The 16,805-nt window shown below is 38.9% G+C and overlaps 1 protein-coding gene across 17 annotated transcripts in view; it reads left to right on the forward strand.

The window, feature by feature from the left end:
• Window positions 1-16,805, forward strand: part of EPB41L2 (erythrocyte membrane protein band 4.1 like 2) — a 211,899-nt gene that overhangs the window by 157,873 nt on the left and 37,221 nt on the right. For 10 of the 17 annotated variants that reach the window (XR_007131968.1, XM_047758693.1, XM_047758677.1 and 7 more), the window contains exons 9-14: window positions 593-745; window positions 1,362-1,459; window positions 5,009-5,181; window positions 9,602-9,774; window positions 14,282-14,344; window positions 16,294-16,440. Coding sequence is in view for 16 of the 17 variants with exons in the window: in XM_047758693.1 (XP_047614649.1) it covers window positions 593-745; window positions 1,362-1,459; window positions 5,009-5,181; window positions 9,602-9,774; window positions 14,282-14,344; window positions 16,294-16,440 (807 nt within the window). In the remaining variant the exon portion in view is untranslated. Of the gene's footprint in view, window positions 1-592; window positions 746-1,361; window positions 1,460-5,008; window positions 5,182-9,601; window positions 9,775-13,995; window positions 14,114-14,281; window positions 14,345-16,293; window positions 16,441-16,805 lie in introns of those variants that run through there. The other 7 variants (XM_047758797.1, XM_047758757.1, XM_047758764.1 and 4 more) reach the window with 3 other exon arrangements.

The following is a 16,805-nucleotide window of genomic DNA, read 5'->3' on the forward strand; positions in this document are numbered from 1 at the left end:
ATAAGAATTGAATGTCAGCACTTAGAGTTATTGAAAAACTGCTTGAAAGAATTCAAAGATTTCAACACTGTCAGCCTAGAAGAGAAATTTTCTGTGAGGGCTTGGTGTTTTGCAGAACATAGGCATTATTTAATAGTCGTGAGCTGGCATGAGCCATGTGCGGTAAATTTGCCTACAAGCCAAATGGCTGAGCGCACCTTGGGGTGGGCACCCAGACGGTCCCCAGAGGCTGGAATAGCCCTCGGAAAACACGTTTTTATCTCCCATATCTTCAGGATGTCTCGAAGTCTGTTTCCTTTCCTCCCTTTTACCTCTTACAGCCCAATGAGAGCGCATTGCGTTAAGCTTTTTGAAGACTATTGTGTCTTGCAGTCAGGTTGCTGCACCTCAAATCCAACCCCTCAAGACGAATGTCTGGATTTAAGATGTGTCATTCAGATTTCAGATGAATATCTAAATTTGAGACTGTTGAAATTTAAATACAGACCTGTGAAATTGGCCCTCCTGACCATGATTTGAGGGGGACAGCCGGCTTCCTCTTCTGTATAACTTTCGAAGCTCTAACTGTGGTCAAATGGCTTATGCTTGACAGGACTCGGAAGGCGTGGACATCAAGCTGGGCGTGTGTGCTAACGGGCTCCTCATCTACAAAGACAGACTGAGAATCAATCGTTTTGCTTGGCCGAAAATCTTGAAAATCTCCTATAAGCGCAGTAACTTCTACATTAAAGTTAGGCCAGCGGAGGTAAGCAAGGTGCTCGGCACATCTCGTAAGGTTTTGTCAGTGCTCCCCTTTATGGCCCTGAGCTACTGGAGTGCCTTTCGTTGAATTTTAAGAAAATGAACTATTTATTCTTTCAGGGTTAAAAAAAAAAATTCAGGATTTTTTGATGATAAACTTGCATATGTGTATGTATGTATATGTACGTGTATATATAAGTGTATATTTATATATAATATACACACGCATATATATATAGTTGTTCATTAAAAACAAGCCACAGTCACAATTTCACAGAAAAGAAGAATTGGTAAGTGCCTGCTTCATCGTGGGGGCTTGTTTTTCTCTTCCTTTTGAACCAGCTAAGTGGTGGAGATCAATAGGGAGGTGGTAGAATGAGTTTCAGTGGACCTTGAAGGGTAGCTGGTTTATGTCAGTAGTCAGTCCATCCTTGCTTTTCAGAGACGCTAGTATTGCAGTCTGCGAAAAGTCCATTTTGTGTCATCGTGTTAGCTATACTCATAATGACCGTTTTCAAGAACAGTCACTTCTTAGTAAAATCTCTGATTCTGTGTTTTTCGGTAGCTTCTAATCAATTCTTAAGGAAATGTGCTGATTTGTTATACGGCTTTTTTTCCAGCTGGAACAGTTTGAGAGCACTATTGGATTTAAACTGCCCAACCATCGGGCAGCGAAAAGACTATGGAAAGTGTGCGTGGAACATCATACTTTTTACAGGTAATTTGGGGAAAACAGTGTGGGATTCCTGAGAGCAACCATCCGTACCCTCTAGATCCTAGGAGGTGGCAGTGGGTGGGGTGGCAGACACAGCCACATCCTGCTTTATGGTTCTGCTCTCCCCAGTGTCAGATCTCCTTTGCCTGCAGTTCATTTGTGTGTCTCTTTCTGTCGTCTGGCCATGCTCATCGTTGCTTCGAACTGATCTGTGTCTGCAGTGGTCCACAACTCCACCTCCACCCTCTCCCACCCCATTCTTCCCACCACCACTCACTTTCTGTTTCACTTGGTTTCTCTATCAACTTGCCCCGCCCCTTTGCTGCTTTGTCAGAAGTGTTTTAACCCCCTCAACCCCTGTCCTTTTTGCACGTCAGCCTGCCAGCCTGCTCATCCTGGATTAGTTCTGTGTCCTGACCTCCCCAGGGGATTTGCTTTCTTGTATTTTCTCAGTGCTTTTTTTTGTTGTTGTTGTGGATGGTGTGTAAACAAGATTAATGTGAGATTCTTCTAGCTTGATATGTACTGCCAGTTAAACTTGGCATTGTAAATCCAGAGTAATCCCAAGTGAATTAGTGTCATCAGCTGCTTTCTAGGGAGCTTTATGGAAACTCATGGCACTGTTAAATATTTGATTGACTTTGGTAATTGATCTGTGGGTTTTCTTTCAATGTTCTTTTGTTTTCTATAGATAAACATTAATTATATGTGATTTATAATGGCAGGGGTTTTTGTAAAATTAAAATGTTAATAAACCTACTTCTTAAGCAGTAAAATACACGTAAAAGCTGAATTCCTTTGTGGCACATCATTACTTAGATCATCTTGCTTGAGGCCTTTAATCCTCTGTGATAATTAGTCCCTATTGTGGCTTTTAAATTCCTTAAAGTGAAATGATAGATGCCTTGTGGTAATTTGGATGTTATTCTCTGAACATAGGGTCTGATGTGGAAAATAAAAATAATATCAAACGGAAATAATTGTTGCACGATCTTGAAGTGATAGTACTGAAATGTTTTGCTGCTTGGCCTCTATTGCCTTATAAAAATGTATTCTTATTGCCATTGACTTAAACTGCCAAAAAAATTCTTCTAGAGATTGCTTATAAATGTTGATGTTCAATCCTTTTTGGTCTTGCTATCTGTTTCTATTTAATTGCAGCTTAATTGCTTAAGGATTTCTTTGTGATCAGAAAAGTATAATCTGCAAGCTAATATTTTGTGTATGTGGTCACCAGTGCCAGTTGGGCAAGAAAGTACTTTATCGCCATTTAAAATAAAAAAAAATAAATCATCTGGTTAGTGACATTCCTTCTTTTGCATTATGACTTATATCTGCCTTTAAAATATTTTCTTTGTGTTTCTTGGATTTATATTTTTTGTAAACTGGAAATAAGAGAAAATCCTCATGGAGCTGCTCATCCTGGGAAGATATGGCCTTCGGTTGAAATACAGACAACTGAAGCAAACCTACAGAAGGATGCCAGATGCCCCCATATCACTCTCTTCTTTGCCTCTAGTCTTTTTTTTTTTTTCTTCTTTTTAAATAATTTTATTCTGGTGAGATCACTTAACAAATTTTAAGTATACAGTGTTTTCTTACTTATAGGGGCAGTGCTGTATCCCTAGTGCTTATTCATCTTATGTAATTGATACTTTATGTCCCTTCCCTCCAGCCCATGGTCTGGAGCCACCATTCCAGTCTTGGATTCTGTGAATTAGGCTATATTAGATACCTTATATATAGAATTATGTAGTACCTATCTTTTTCTGTCTGGCTGCTTTCACTCAGCATAATGTCCACCCCAGTTGTTGCACATTGCAAATATCTTTCTTTTTAAAAGGCTGAATGGTATTCCACTGTATTTATAGCCCGTATTTTCTTTACCCACTCATCTGTCAGTGGATGTTTAGGTCATTTCTACATCTTATTTATACAGTGCTATAATGTACATGGGAATGCTAATATCTCTTTGAGATCTTGATTTCAGTTCTTTTGGAAAAATACCTAGAAGTGGGATTGATGGATCATGTGGTAGTTCTGTTTTTAAGGTACCTCCCTACTATTTCTTATAGCTTCTGTACCATTTTATATTCCCACCAACTGTGTAAAAGTGTCCCAGTTTCTCCACATTCTCACCAACACTTGTTGTCTTTTGTTTAGTTTTTAAAATTTTATGGAGAAAGTAGTTTCCTTTGGGGTCACTAATGCATGTTTCTCTTTGGAGGTTTTTTTTTATAAATGTCTCTCTTTTTTTTTTTTTTTTCTGTTGGTCAATTGGCTGGTACATACAGAGCATACTTCATGAATAGATGATAAAAAATAAGCGTGGTTTAGCCAACTTGTTTTTCAAGGAGAATGAGCACTTCTTAATTATTGCACTGATGAGCTTGCCAGTGACCCTTTTTAGTATACATTACACAGCATTCTTGGAGCATAGTTAGCTGGATTGCAAGATAGGGAAACCCGCCTTATGCAGCCTATCAGGAGACCGTGCGTGGCAAATGACCACATTTCTAAGCTTGCTGTTGGTACTCATGATCAATGTGCCAAGGCATTTAATCATCAGTTTTATTGTTTTTCTGGGTTGATACAATTGAAAATCCTGACTTGATGGAGAAGCACCTCTTGTATTATTCCACGTAGCCTTACCTTGACTTGAATTTCTTTTCATTCCTTATTAAGCAGAAGATTTCTAAAAAATGAGCAGAAAGGCTAGAAATACTTGAAATGGTAAGGCACTCTTTTTTGGAGAATGATAGGAAAAAATTTGATGGAGTTCTCCCTCCGTATTCTGGAATTGGCAACTAAAATCTTCTTATTTAATAAATTTTCTAAGAGCTCTGGGATTATCTTTTTTCTTGAGATGTTTTGCCAACTATGGATCGGGCAGTGAAAGCAAGATAATTTCAGTTGTACTCCAGACACGATTGGCTCATTCACTAAAATCATGCTTTTGCCTGAGTCTGGAAGTATTTGACATCAAGGAAGTTTTACTTCATTCATTTTGGACCCTGGGTTTTAAGCAGCAGAGTTGTGCTGGCAAGAGAGAATGTTCGTCATCTCTCCACATCTACTGCATGCCATATTCTTCTTGGGAAAGCATCACTTGATGGAAGAGATTCCGGGGTTAGATGTTCTTTCCCAGGAGGAATAGATGTAAATATTAAGAATTACTAATGATAATGGATTGCTACTTGGCACTTACCAGCTAGGGGCAAGAATTCAGACATATGTGTTTATATAAATGATTTAAGTTAATACAAATAAATAACCTCTGATACACACTGGGAACAGCTGCTCTTTTGCTCAGGTTGAGGAGAACATATTATTCATGAATACACGAATGGAGAGTTACTCATCTTATTCTCATAAAGCTCTGTGTATAGAAGGGTTTATAAATAATGCTCTTTTTTAGTAGAAAGTTTAGGCAGCATTTTGGGGACCAAATAGTCATACTTAATGAAATGAGATATTAAAATACGTAGTTTTAAAGCTTAAAAAAAAAAATCCATGAAGTCTAACTTTGTTCCTCTTTTTCCCCCACCATAGGCTTGTGTCTCCAGAGCCTCCACCAAAGGCCAAGTTCCTGACCTTGGGGTCCAAATTCCGCTACAGTGGCCGTACCCAAGCGCAGACCCGCCAGGCCAGCACCCTCATTGACAGGCCGGCGCCGCACTTTGAACGCACCTCTAGTAAACGGGTCTCCAGGAGTCTCGATGGAGGTAAACACCTTTACTGTGGTTCCGGATTCCACAAATCTTTCTCTAATCCAGTGGGATCAGAAAATGCTGATCTGGTTAATAAAGCCCCCAGAAAGACCCTGGAGGGGTAGCCTTAATTTTTTCCTTCTGAATAAATAAAATACTCTTACTTGTACACTCACAAGAAAATAATTTTATAATGTTTGAAGTTGTCATTTTGAGTCTAAATTTTCTTGGCAGTGTCAGTACACATAAATATTAGCTGAGTTCTCATGGATGATGTGTTTGTTGGACAGATGTTTTTACTGGTCTGACTTAATTGTGATGTATTTTATGTGACTTAGTTTCTCATGTTCAGGTTTCTTGAACTTGTTATTTCATGGCAGAAATGTAATTCCAAGGGGCTGTGGAAGCATGTGAACCTTTATTCAAAGGAACGTAAAACATTCATCGCATCATCACGTCTTTGAGTTTAAAAACACTTACTAAAGCTTAGCAGACATTCCAGCACATGGAAAACCATTCACAGCTTCAAAGGATTAGTTTAAATACAGTGTTCTCACAAAAAGAAAGGAAATATAATATGTTCATCTGTTCTTACACCCAAGGGGAGACATCTATAAATTTGTATATATTTTTTTCTATTGGAATTCTAATTAGCTACATATTTGTAGCTCTTAATAAATTACACATGGAAATAAATTGATGTTGCTTCCCTTGATGTGTGTGTTTGCATGTTTGTGTGTGTGTGTATGTGTATCTTATTACTCTAATTTGGGGTTTCTATAAAAGAGCTGAGGTTTATTTTATATATTTATGAGGTTCGTTTTATATATTTATGAAAGATTTTTTTCTTTCTACATTATAGAAAGTAGTTGGTATGGATTCCTCTCTACAAGCAGTAATTTTCCAACATTTTTTTGGTTGATTAATTTCAAAACATACATAAATATAAATAGTCATGTTAAATTTGAAAATATCTATTTTACTACTATTAGCAAAAATCTATTTTTGATATCTGTGTGAAATATGAACTTTGAACAACTTATGTTTCAAATAATTAGCCAAAACAGACTGTATATGCCATAAGAGATAAAAATCTTCTCTCATGAGCGGAGCATTGACACTCCTTGGCCTTGATCTATTTTTCCTGGAATAAACTTGGCAAACAGATCCAAGCAGACACATGGAGATACTTGCCAACATTTGTTGGTGGGTGTTTTGGTGTATATAGTTACCGAATCTTGATTCTGGAGAATCTTTCATGTAGTTTTATGAGACCACAGAAAAAAATGTGCAACAGGATCATAAACTGTGGTTCAGATAAATGTCCACATTTGCAAATGTAGCAATTTAAATTTAGTGAATTATTACTGTACAATAGTTGTCAGAGTATCTCTTAGCTCATCAACAACTGAGCGCTTTTTACAAGTCTGAAAAATATGCCCGCTTATGTAAATATTCCACAAGCCTTGCCCCTTGTCACAAAGAATTTATACAAGTGCTGAGTAAATGTGATCAGTGTTGTTGAGTGCCCCGAGAGAAATTATTCCTCTTTTTGGAACGCGGTTTCAGCTTTTGTGTTCAACTCTGAGGTTTTGTACCTCTTATACTGCCAGGGTTAGGGTCTACAAAGAGCAGTAAACCAGTGCCTTTTCTTTGAGGTATATAAACAGTGCTCAAGGAAACCCACCATCTTGTATGGACAGTTAGTGCAGGGGGTAATAGTAGGCCTGTATCCGAAAACAATGATTTTCACAAGTAAAAGCAACAAACATGGCACAGTAATCCATTATTTTTCCTTTTGTGTTTTGGACACTGTAATTCATCAGATGGGCAAGTCATCAAAAGGATTATTGTGTCATTGTGAAAAATAGGAGGCTTTTCATGCCAATACATGACCAGGCCGCTAGGGAACTACTTGGTTAGGACTTATGTTCTCTTTTCCCCCCAGAGCAAAGCTAGGCGGTAACCGGTACTGAGCTTTATTTTTCCCACCACACCATCAGTATACCTTTTTGTTGTTGTTTTTTTCTTTTTCCTGTTTTTAAACAGACTAGACAAGATGCATAAATATTCTTCACTTTATGGTTTGACCAATTAAAATAAACCTTCTAGTGATTACATAGGAGAAAAATCAATGAGATACCAAATAACAAACTTTGTTCTGTCAGATAACAATCCATCTGGAGTAGCTCTCTTTAGAATAGAGAGATTCCAAGATTCCACAGTCATTCCAGAAAGGAGGCAGATCAGTCCTGGAGAGCACTGACAACCAAGATGCATTTGGGAGGGGCGGATATAAGAAGCAGGGACATTGCGGATGGGGTCATCAGGGGAGGGAGGCCTGTCTGAGGAAGAACCGTTTCAGTTGAGACTTGAAGGATGAGAAGGAGGCCACCACGAGTAAGCAGGAGAGAAAGCATTCCAGGCAGCAGGAGTAGCAGATCTGAAAGTCCTAAGTTCAGGGACAGCTTGATAACATTCCAAGAATAGAAAGAAGGCAAGTGTTGTCAGAGGTCACCAGTGATGGGGAGAGGTAGGCTGGGAGCGGGTCACTGCGGCCCTTGCAGGCTGTGATGGAGATTGTGGGTTTTCTAGGAAACAGTTGAAGGGTTGGGCAAACACATATGTGTACAGTGCTATCTTAAAAAAAAAAAAAATCACTTCAGGCCATGTCGGGAATAATTAGAGAGGATTTGAAAGGAAGCTCAGGCAGCTTGGTTAGGGATAGTCCCAGTCCCCTGGCCTGTAAGCTTGTCAGGGTTCTGCAAGGGTTGAAGACCTGAAAGAAATTATTAACCGCAAACTGAAATCAATACATGTTTAATAAAAATATGCAGTGTCAACACTTGCCACCCTCATTCGGCAACTTCAAATTTGATATTCATTAAAATTTTGATATCATTACATTTGAAACCATTGCTAGGTCACATTTCCTCATTTTGCAGTAAATTTCTGAGGATGCATAATGGAGTTCTTAGAAATCATAAACATAGACTAAAGAGTTACTCAAAGCCATCTAGTTTCCAAGGAAAACTTAAAAATCTTTTAAAAGTTGGGGGGGGGACCCTAGAAAATAATTACACTTAATGTATGATGTGAGTTCATTTTAATGTTTAATATGATTTGGTCTGGGCTTTCCAAAGTATGCGTATTTAAGAGCCACAAAAGTCTTCAGAGGGACCTGGGTGGTAAAACAGAGATGGAAGAAACCGGCCACATTGAAAAATCTATTCAAGGACTCCTTTCAGCTTGCTGGTCGTTGAGGGGTAAAGGAAGAGACTTCAAGCTTTCTGACTTGAGTAACTGGGTGCCAGCATGAGAGTGTATGTGGCAGAAAGTTAATATAGGGGAAGAAGGAAGTTTGGGCAGGGCTTGTGGGGGTGTGGATTAAGAGGTTTCTTGTAACACTATGGATAAGAGGTCTAGGTGTTGCCCGAGGTCAGTGATGGGGGAATCACACACGGTCCCTGCCCTCTAAGAACTTGCAGCCTGAAGGTCTTTATTTCCTAGGCTTCCCTAGGGGCATAGAACCGGAGCACAGCACACTATGTCAGGAAGTGCTTTTTCTACAGGTGAAGTGACCTCAGTGGTTGTCTCAGCATCGGCGGGGGATGGGGGGTGTGGGTGGGGGGACACTACAGATGGACAGAGGCTCCTGCCCGTTGCTGCCACTTCGCCTTGTTGAGATTTAAAGCCATCTTAGGCTGATCTGCTGTATGACAGAAATATCTACACAGTCTGTGTTCCTGCCCATCTATAGGAGAGATGGGAGCGGATGAGGGTGAGATTTGCTGAGGCAGAGCGTTTCCATGTATTAGACTTACTGTAGGTCAAGTTGAGGCGTTCAGGAGGAAGGTTAGAAGGATGGAAAATATTAAACATAAACAGAGAGGTTTAAACACAGAAGTAAAATCTGTCCTTACTGTCTTGTTGCAGTTTTAACTTGTGTTCTAATTAAAGGTTCCTTTATGGAGGCAATCATAAAACTTATTGAAGCAAATCATTTTAATAACTAGTTTTTTGTTGCTATAGAGAGATTCGGAAATAAGTTCAGGCAAGATTAAGGAGACCCTAGGGAATTAAAATACTGCTTTACTTTGTAATTCTGACATAGTGCTGACCCTGATGTTTCACCTGGTCTTAGAGCTCCTCCTACTGGCCAGTTCCATAATGCGTGTATATCCTTGATCAATCTCTGGAGAGCTGTGATTTGATGGGTCACAATTCAGAATACTTTCCGAGTTTATTTTAGCAATGGTTTGTTTGAGATGTTATTTTCATAATCAAATAAGGTTTCTGTTTCTACTAATTGTCTACATGCTGCCTATTTATCTGTGAAGGGGGTGGAGGGGAGACGTTTCATAAAGTGCTGTTGTTTAAATGTTGTTAAATGTTTAAATGTTCTAAAGTCATCCAAATGGTCATTCCTTACTAGCTCCAGTTGGTGTTGTGGACCAAAGTCTTATGAAGGATTTTGCTGGCCCTGCTGGAGAGGTGTCAGCATATGGCCCGGGAGTTGTCAGTCCTGCCGTGGTACAAGATGGTGACGGCAGAAGGGATGTCAGAAGCCCGGCTAAAGCTCCACCAGTGCAGTTCATTGAAGGAAAGGTATGGCAAATTAGTCGAATAAATGGTTTTAAATATGTCCTCGGACTAGAGGCTGTCTATTGCACATGTCGCGTCAGAACTCAAATATCATTTAAAACGAGTCACTGTCTGTTCTCTGTTGATATAATCATATCAGTTTTCCACTTTTCAAATATGTGTAGGCTCTTCCTGGTTTGAACTGGGTCTCTAACGTTTTTCTGATTGATGTTTATAAAGCAAAATATTTCATCACAAACTATCTAAATGCAAGTAAGTAGTTTACTGGTCTTTTGTCTGTCTTTATAATCATCCTCTTTAATTATTCCCCCAAATATAAGAGCTCTGATGATTGGAGATTCATATTTGGTTTGTTTCAAGTAAATTTTAATGTGTAGCTGTACTTAATTATTTTATTATATTGACTTGAAATTTTTGAAATAAGGAAAGGTGGTCTTTATGAAAACTACACTATAATTGAAGAAGAAATTCTTAAGCAAAAAGTAACTGTTTTTGTGAATGACGAGTGAGAAGATGGTGTGTTGCCGTTGGCCTTATTTGGTGCGTATACCATAGTAAACGGAGGCATAACATTTATTGTGTTTTCAAATTTGTCACTATTTTTTTATGTTACCCTGGGTAAGTACAGTCGCCTAGAAGTTGATTTGAAGTGGCCTTGAGTTCTTCAGATCTCTTTTCCATAGCTACACAAAGCAGCTTGCGAATGGGCAGCACTGGAAGTAAACATGAAGAAAGAAATGAAATCCTATGGATTTATGTTTTCAAAACTTTAACTTTGAAAAATTTATAGACATGCAGCATGAATTTATAAAGAACCTGCTGGCTGAGGTGGCTGCCAGTGTGTCAGAAATTCCTGCGCTGCCAGCCTGTCACCCCAGCAGAGAGAAGGGCTCCAGTGCCGCAGGGGCCCTGTCTTATGCTGGACAGGTGCTTTGGGTGGTGGGTGCCATCAAATCCTTTTCATTCCTTTGTTAAAGAATGTGTGAGGCTTCTATTCTACAAAGTACTTGGTTAAAAATTAGTTTAAAATAAGAGAAATCGCGGCAAAGAAGGTATTCTTTAAATGGCTACAAAGGTGTCAAAGTAGCTTACGGTTATGCTCCCGAAGCATCCAGGAGAGTGACCACTTCCATCGGAAATAGCATCTCAGAAAGCCTCTCTATTTCGTCCTGCCTGGTTCGTTGGATACAAAAGAAAAGTTCTTTAAACTCCAAAGGAAAGTCTCTGTCTTTGGCCTTCTTGCTAATGCTCTCAGTGTTTGTCAGCAACCAGGTTCAAAAGTAATAACGCTATTTTAATTTTATAGGATCTGTTTGCAGCCAGTGGGGACATAGTAATTAAATCAGTCTATACCTATACATTGTATCTCATAAAAGTAGTCCAGTTGTCCTCTGTTAAAAATGGGTCATCTGATTCATTTTCTAATGACACTGTGTTAATATGATCCCTACTTCGAAGTACAAGTTTGCACTAATTACCTACTTCTTCTTCTCTCCTTTTTCTCTCGTGCCTTTTGTGCTCCTTTGAATGTATCCGCTGTGTTATTTCACATGCAACCACGGGTTTGCTTTGGAGAATAGCCTATTTCCGTGTGCCCACCTTCACCACTCATCTGCTGTGCTTCATCTCTTTCCCCAAACCTGCTGCCAGTCCCTGAAATGGACCTGCTTTCAGACATTTCAGAGGAAGACCCCTTTGGGGAGGCCAATCAGATCCCACTAGATGGCCTAGAGCTCCTTCCCCCCAGGGAACCATCAGAGCAGGCGGCCTGTGATCCTGTCTCAGATCCTGTTGAAGCCCCTCCTGAGGCCGATTGTCCTCCCAGCCACGAGATGCCTCTAAAAGGGGCTGACCCCAAGGATCTCGGGTTCGGGTGCTTCTCCTTCAGTTTCTGCAAACGCTTTCCGCCTCACCTCCCCTCGCTCCTCAATGAGGACGGGTACCTCACCTTCCCCAGCCTCCCCAAAGTCTGGGTCTCCTTCCTCCCTGCCGACTTCCGGCACTACGTTCCCATCACCTCCCCTTCATTCCTTCCTTCCCTCATCCTCATCTTTGGGCTCCTTCTCTCTGCTTCTCAGTCAGTGCCTTTTTCTCTCACCTTTTCCCTTCCTCTGGCTCTCTCCCTGTGCTACCTGGAGGCAAAAGCCACTTCCTTGACTGTTTCTTATGACCGTGACCTGAATGACAAAACAGAGGAAGAGGAAGCAGTTGCTGGCACTCCTACATAAGCTTTAATCTGTGTGGTCCACCAAACTACACTTCCTATTGTAGAGTGTAAACATGTGCATAAATTTCATCACAGGTTACCCCCAGAATAGTATGCTCTGTACATTTTCACACACACGTCGTTTTAGTGCATGAGAAGTAAGTGTAATTAAGCCTTTCCCTTCCACTGATACTCATTGGCTAGATCCTGCAGTCCTAAATTGAGAGCAGAGCTATAAGGTTATTTTATAAATATCTGAACTATACTAGGCCATGAACAAAAGAGAAGGCGACCTGTGTTACCCTTAATAATCCATACTGGGTCTCCCTGTTTTGCAGATAAATGTGAATGCCATTTCTATAGGATAGAAACTTTATTTTGATATAGAATCTAGGATGCCATGGACGTGACTGTAATTGACATGTATTAGCAGAATTCCTTAGTCTTGATATTTCTTTGTTAGAAAGCCACGCTTGTTCTTGCATTTGTGAGGCTACATCTGTAACCTTTACTCATGCCATGTAGGTCTAATCTCAGAAACTCCTCGTGTCCCTATTATTACAGCATTTGGGGACCAAATGAAGTTCAGGTAGTTCATTTTGTTTTTCTTTCTTTTTTTAAATAAAACTCAAAATCATGTATAAGAGTCATCATCAGATATTTTGTAAGAAAGATACTTTTTCGTCACCTTTTCTTAACTATTATGTATGAAAAACGAACCATAGCTTTTTGAAAATTTAGATTCCAGAGCCCTAAGATTGACTTCTTAGTGTTCTTTTATTTAAAATTAGGTGTCTGGTTTGAGGATTTGTGCCCCTATATGGGGCCACCTCTGTAGCACTAAGCAGTGCTCACATCTCAATAGTTTTTGATTATCTTGCTAAATGTGCTCTGGGGCCTTAGTGTCCCATATCCTGTGGGCACTATTAATACATAGACTACATCACAAAACTTTTAGAGCAAACCTAAAGAAAAATATGAAGATAATTAGGCATAGTGAAAGAATCTATGATCCCTAAAGATTACCCAAGGAATGCCAAAGATTGATATTTGAAGAGAATTAAGTGTTAACCAGGGAATTGGAAGATGATTCTTAACAGATTGTTGAGTGTCTAATTTTTCCTTCCTGATCAAAAATACTCTTGGAGTTCCCTGATTACCTCTCAAAAGTGCTTGAATGAGGTTTTTTGTCTTTTTTTTTTTTTAAAGCAGCACTTCGAAAACTCTGAGATTTGACACTGTCATTCCAATAAAGAACAAAAAGAATAGATGTGATCCCACCATAAATTAACATGTAAAGATTAAACTATTTTGTTATCTGAATCAATATTTATCTTTTCTGCTATTCCCTTTCATGAGTCAGTTGTCATGAGTATTTATGATAGTTTAAAATTTACAACTTCACTCTTTGGGTTGTTAGATACTGAGAATCATCTAACTGAAAAAAACCACTCTCTTTAAAGAATGTTATGAAGGAAGAGTGGCCATCAAATATGTTTTTTTAACTACCCACCATTTTGCATGAAAGTAGCAAAATAAACCAGTTTTCCTCCCCTCAAGAAGGAAATCTATTGTTAAAAAAACCAAATGATGGGGTGAACATTCCTCCTTGATAAACAACGGAAGCCAAAATTTACCTCGTTACAGGTTGCCCTCACCACTAATTGATTTAGACATTTCAAATTAGATCAGTTTGAATTATGCCATTTTTACACTCTCATCTTTTCATTCCTGAGTAAAAACACATTCAAAAGCAGTGCATAATCTAGGGACTGAGAAAGAGTGGAGCTTCCATTTTTTCCATTCCACCTTGGCAAAGGACCATGTCCATCATTTGTACAACACTGTAGGTGAAGAAAGACCACAGTGGCTTAATATTCCCCATCTTCTGAGGGCCAGACAATGAAGGTTGGTAATGCTGGTTTACCATTTAAATTCAAATACAGCTTCTTTGCACCAATGGTAGCATTTCCATTAATACTCCCCTTCTTTCTGGCCGCTTGCTGTGTGACCTCCAGGCGAAGATGGAAGAAGAGGAAACACAGCTGGAGGAGGTGGATATTTTCCCCCAAAGTTAAATACCTGGTAGCTGCTGCCTGCCGTTATGATTGTGTGTATGGGGGGGGGGTGCACTTTTAGAGTTTATTTGTGAATTTTGCTTGTTGTGGCTTTAAGTTCTTAAGATTTTTTTATTCCTCTTTTGATTTCTCAGACTATCCAACTCTGGGTCATTTCTGGTGCTTGCTGATTGATACATTTATGTTTATTTGCCTTTCCCCCCCTGTGTGTGATTTAATTTCACAGAAAAATTCCTTGAGAGTAGAAGGGGATAATATTTATGTCAGACATAGCAATTTAATGTTGGAGGTTTGTATAATTTAAGAAAACAACTCTGTCCTAATGGCTGCCAGGCTGCTGTGTTCGGGAGGTCACGCACAGGCTGGCTGTCACCTTTCAAGCACAGTGCATGAAATGCATGGGGAAAATTCAACTTGGGAGTGCATGTACAGTCCGACTTTGTTCTTTTAAAGTGGCTTAGGTAGGAACTAGAAGTTCTCAAAGTGACAACTGGGAAAAAAAAAAAAAGCCCTCTGTTTAATCAAAGGAATAAAGTTTTTATTAATTAATCTTGAAATTCTGCAGTAAACCTATTTGCTCTAATGGGTTACCCAGGGTACAGACTCTGAAGTAACACAGTCCCATCCTTAATATACATTCGCCAAAACATATATTTGTTGATCTGGTGTTAAATCATTTGGCCCTAGATTTGTGTCCACATTTTTTTTTTTTTTTTTTTGTGGGACACGGGAATGCCAGAGTTCATGCAACTAGGAATGTGGTCCACTTATCTTCCATTTGGGAATATGCCTATTAATGGGATTGTTTTGATTAAAAAAAAAAGTGAGAAAAAAGAGAAAAGAAAATCTAGCCACCCAATTAGGAATGTAAAATGTATTGTATTCCCCGTGTCACACGAGAACCGATTTTTTGGTTTTTATTTCTCCCCTTCTTCTTATAGGGTATTACATGGCAATTTATTCAGTGGAGAACTGCAATCCTCAGTAATTTGACTAATCTGTTTGGTTGCTTTTGGCAGCTTTGATAACTGTTGGAAATGTATTTTTGCATAACGTACTAAAATGCTCTAAAGTGTAACACATAACATTGCTTTGAACAAATGCAAGAAATGTGCCTGATCTCAAGCCACAGTCATTTTTCCATGCCATGCAAAGATTTTTAGATTTTCATGAGTTTTTGCAAATGGCGATAGAAGCTCATAGATGAGCTACTATGCTTGTGCATGAATACGGAACATCTAATTTAATCAGATGCATGACCTCTTTCTCTGGGAGTAGTACAATTGAAAGCTGTAATCCACAGGTGGCCCCATGATTTTTGACATGTAAGAAAACATTTAAAATTCAGCTGAAACTATTTTCCAACACTACTTTCATTCCCACAAATACCATTTGTCAGGGCCAATCTAAAAAAATCACACAGATGACATTTGTCAGGGCCTATTTCAATGAAAATTGACTAGGTAGTTTTTTCACATCTTTGTCTGTCTAGGGACCATTTGGCATGTGGGTGGCTGGGCCCCACATTTATGCCTGGGGAGTACTTGAAACCAATATGACGTTCACTTATTTTAGAGAGAGGCCCAACAGAAGCAGCCTCTGGAAGCTGTTATGTTTATTCCATAAGGATTAAAAGCCATTGCTGGAATTTCCTGAAAAAAGTCCGCTGTTGGTTTCTCCACCCCTACCCCCCCCCCCCAAACCCGCCCCGCTTTTTTTCCTCGGATGACCCTAGACTGGCTTTCCTTTCAGGCCAGTTGTGCTTCTGAGTCCCTCTTTGTCTGTTTTTGTTTGCTTCACTATGTTTAGAGAATACACCTTTAATAGGAGCCCTAATCAGAGAGGTAAATTTGCAGGAACAAAATCACAGGTTTTATTTCAGATCAACCACTAGAAAGAACGGATGTTAGCCATTTTGAATATTAGTTCCCTGGCCTCCTTCTAATAATGTAAATAACTGCTACTTTAAAAATTCCAAACAGAAGAAATCAAAACCCTTTAAAATGTGAAAATAAAGAAATTACACATTGGCTTTATTTTCAAATTTTGACCAACTCATTCATAGGTGATAATATGGCTTTTGAGACTTGGCATTTTTCTTGCTTTACTGTGTTTTTTTAATCCTAAGTTTGCTTTGTCTTATTTTTTTGGTTTTATTTTTTATTTTTATCCTATTGGGTTTTTTTTTTCCTTTTGGATTTTTTTTTTTTCCCCCTTTATTACGTTACATACTGCTAGGACCTGGATAAGGCCCAGGAGGAAATACTGAAACATCAGGCTAGCATTAGTGAACTCAAGCGCAATTTTATGGAATCTACACCTGAGCCGCGCCCTAATGAATGGGAAAAACGACGTATCACACCTCTGTCTCTACAGACACAAGGGGTATGTCACTAGCTATTTGTTGGCTATATGTCTCACTCCAGCTGTGCAGTAAAATTTAGGTTGCTAATCTATTATGTTGATTCTGAGGAAGTTACAGAATGTTCCCATTTGTTGTGTGTGTGCGTGTGTTTTAATGAAACTGCTAACAATTTTTTAAATACTAAATATTTATTAACAATGTAATACTTAATTGACGTAGTTCTTGGGTAAATTGTATGAGTTTCAAGATACTTTTGAAAGACTTTCAGAATAATTTCACTTTCTTACTCAAATAAATTAGTTGTAATGAATTATTACGTTGGGTAACTTAGCAACTGGCATTATATTGTATTTAATACCTTTTTTGGTTATTGACTTCTGAAATA

Source organism: Phacochoerus africanus, chromosome 2, assembly GCF_016906955.1.
Source record: "Phacochoerus africanus isolate WHEZ1 chromosome 2, ROS_Pafr_v1, whole genome shotgun sequence".
Lineage (NCBI taxonomy): Eukaryota > Metazoa > Chordata > Mammalia > Artiodactyla > Suidae > Phacochoerus > Phacochoerus africanus.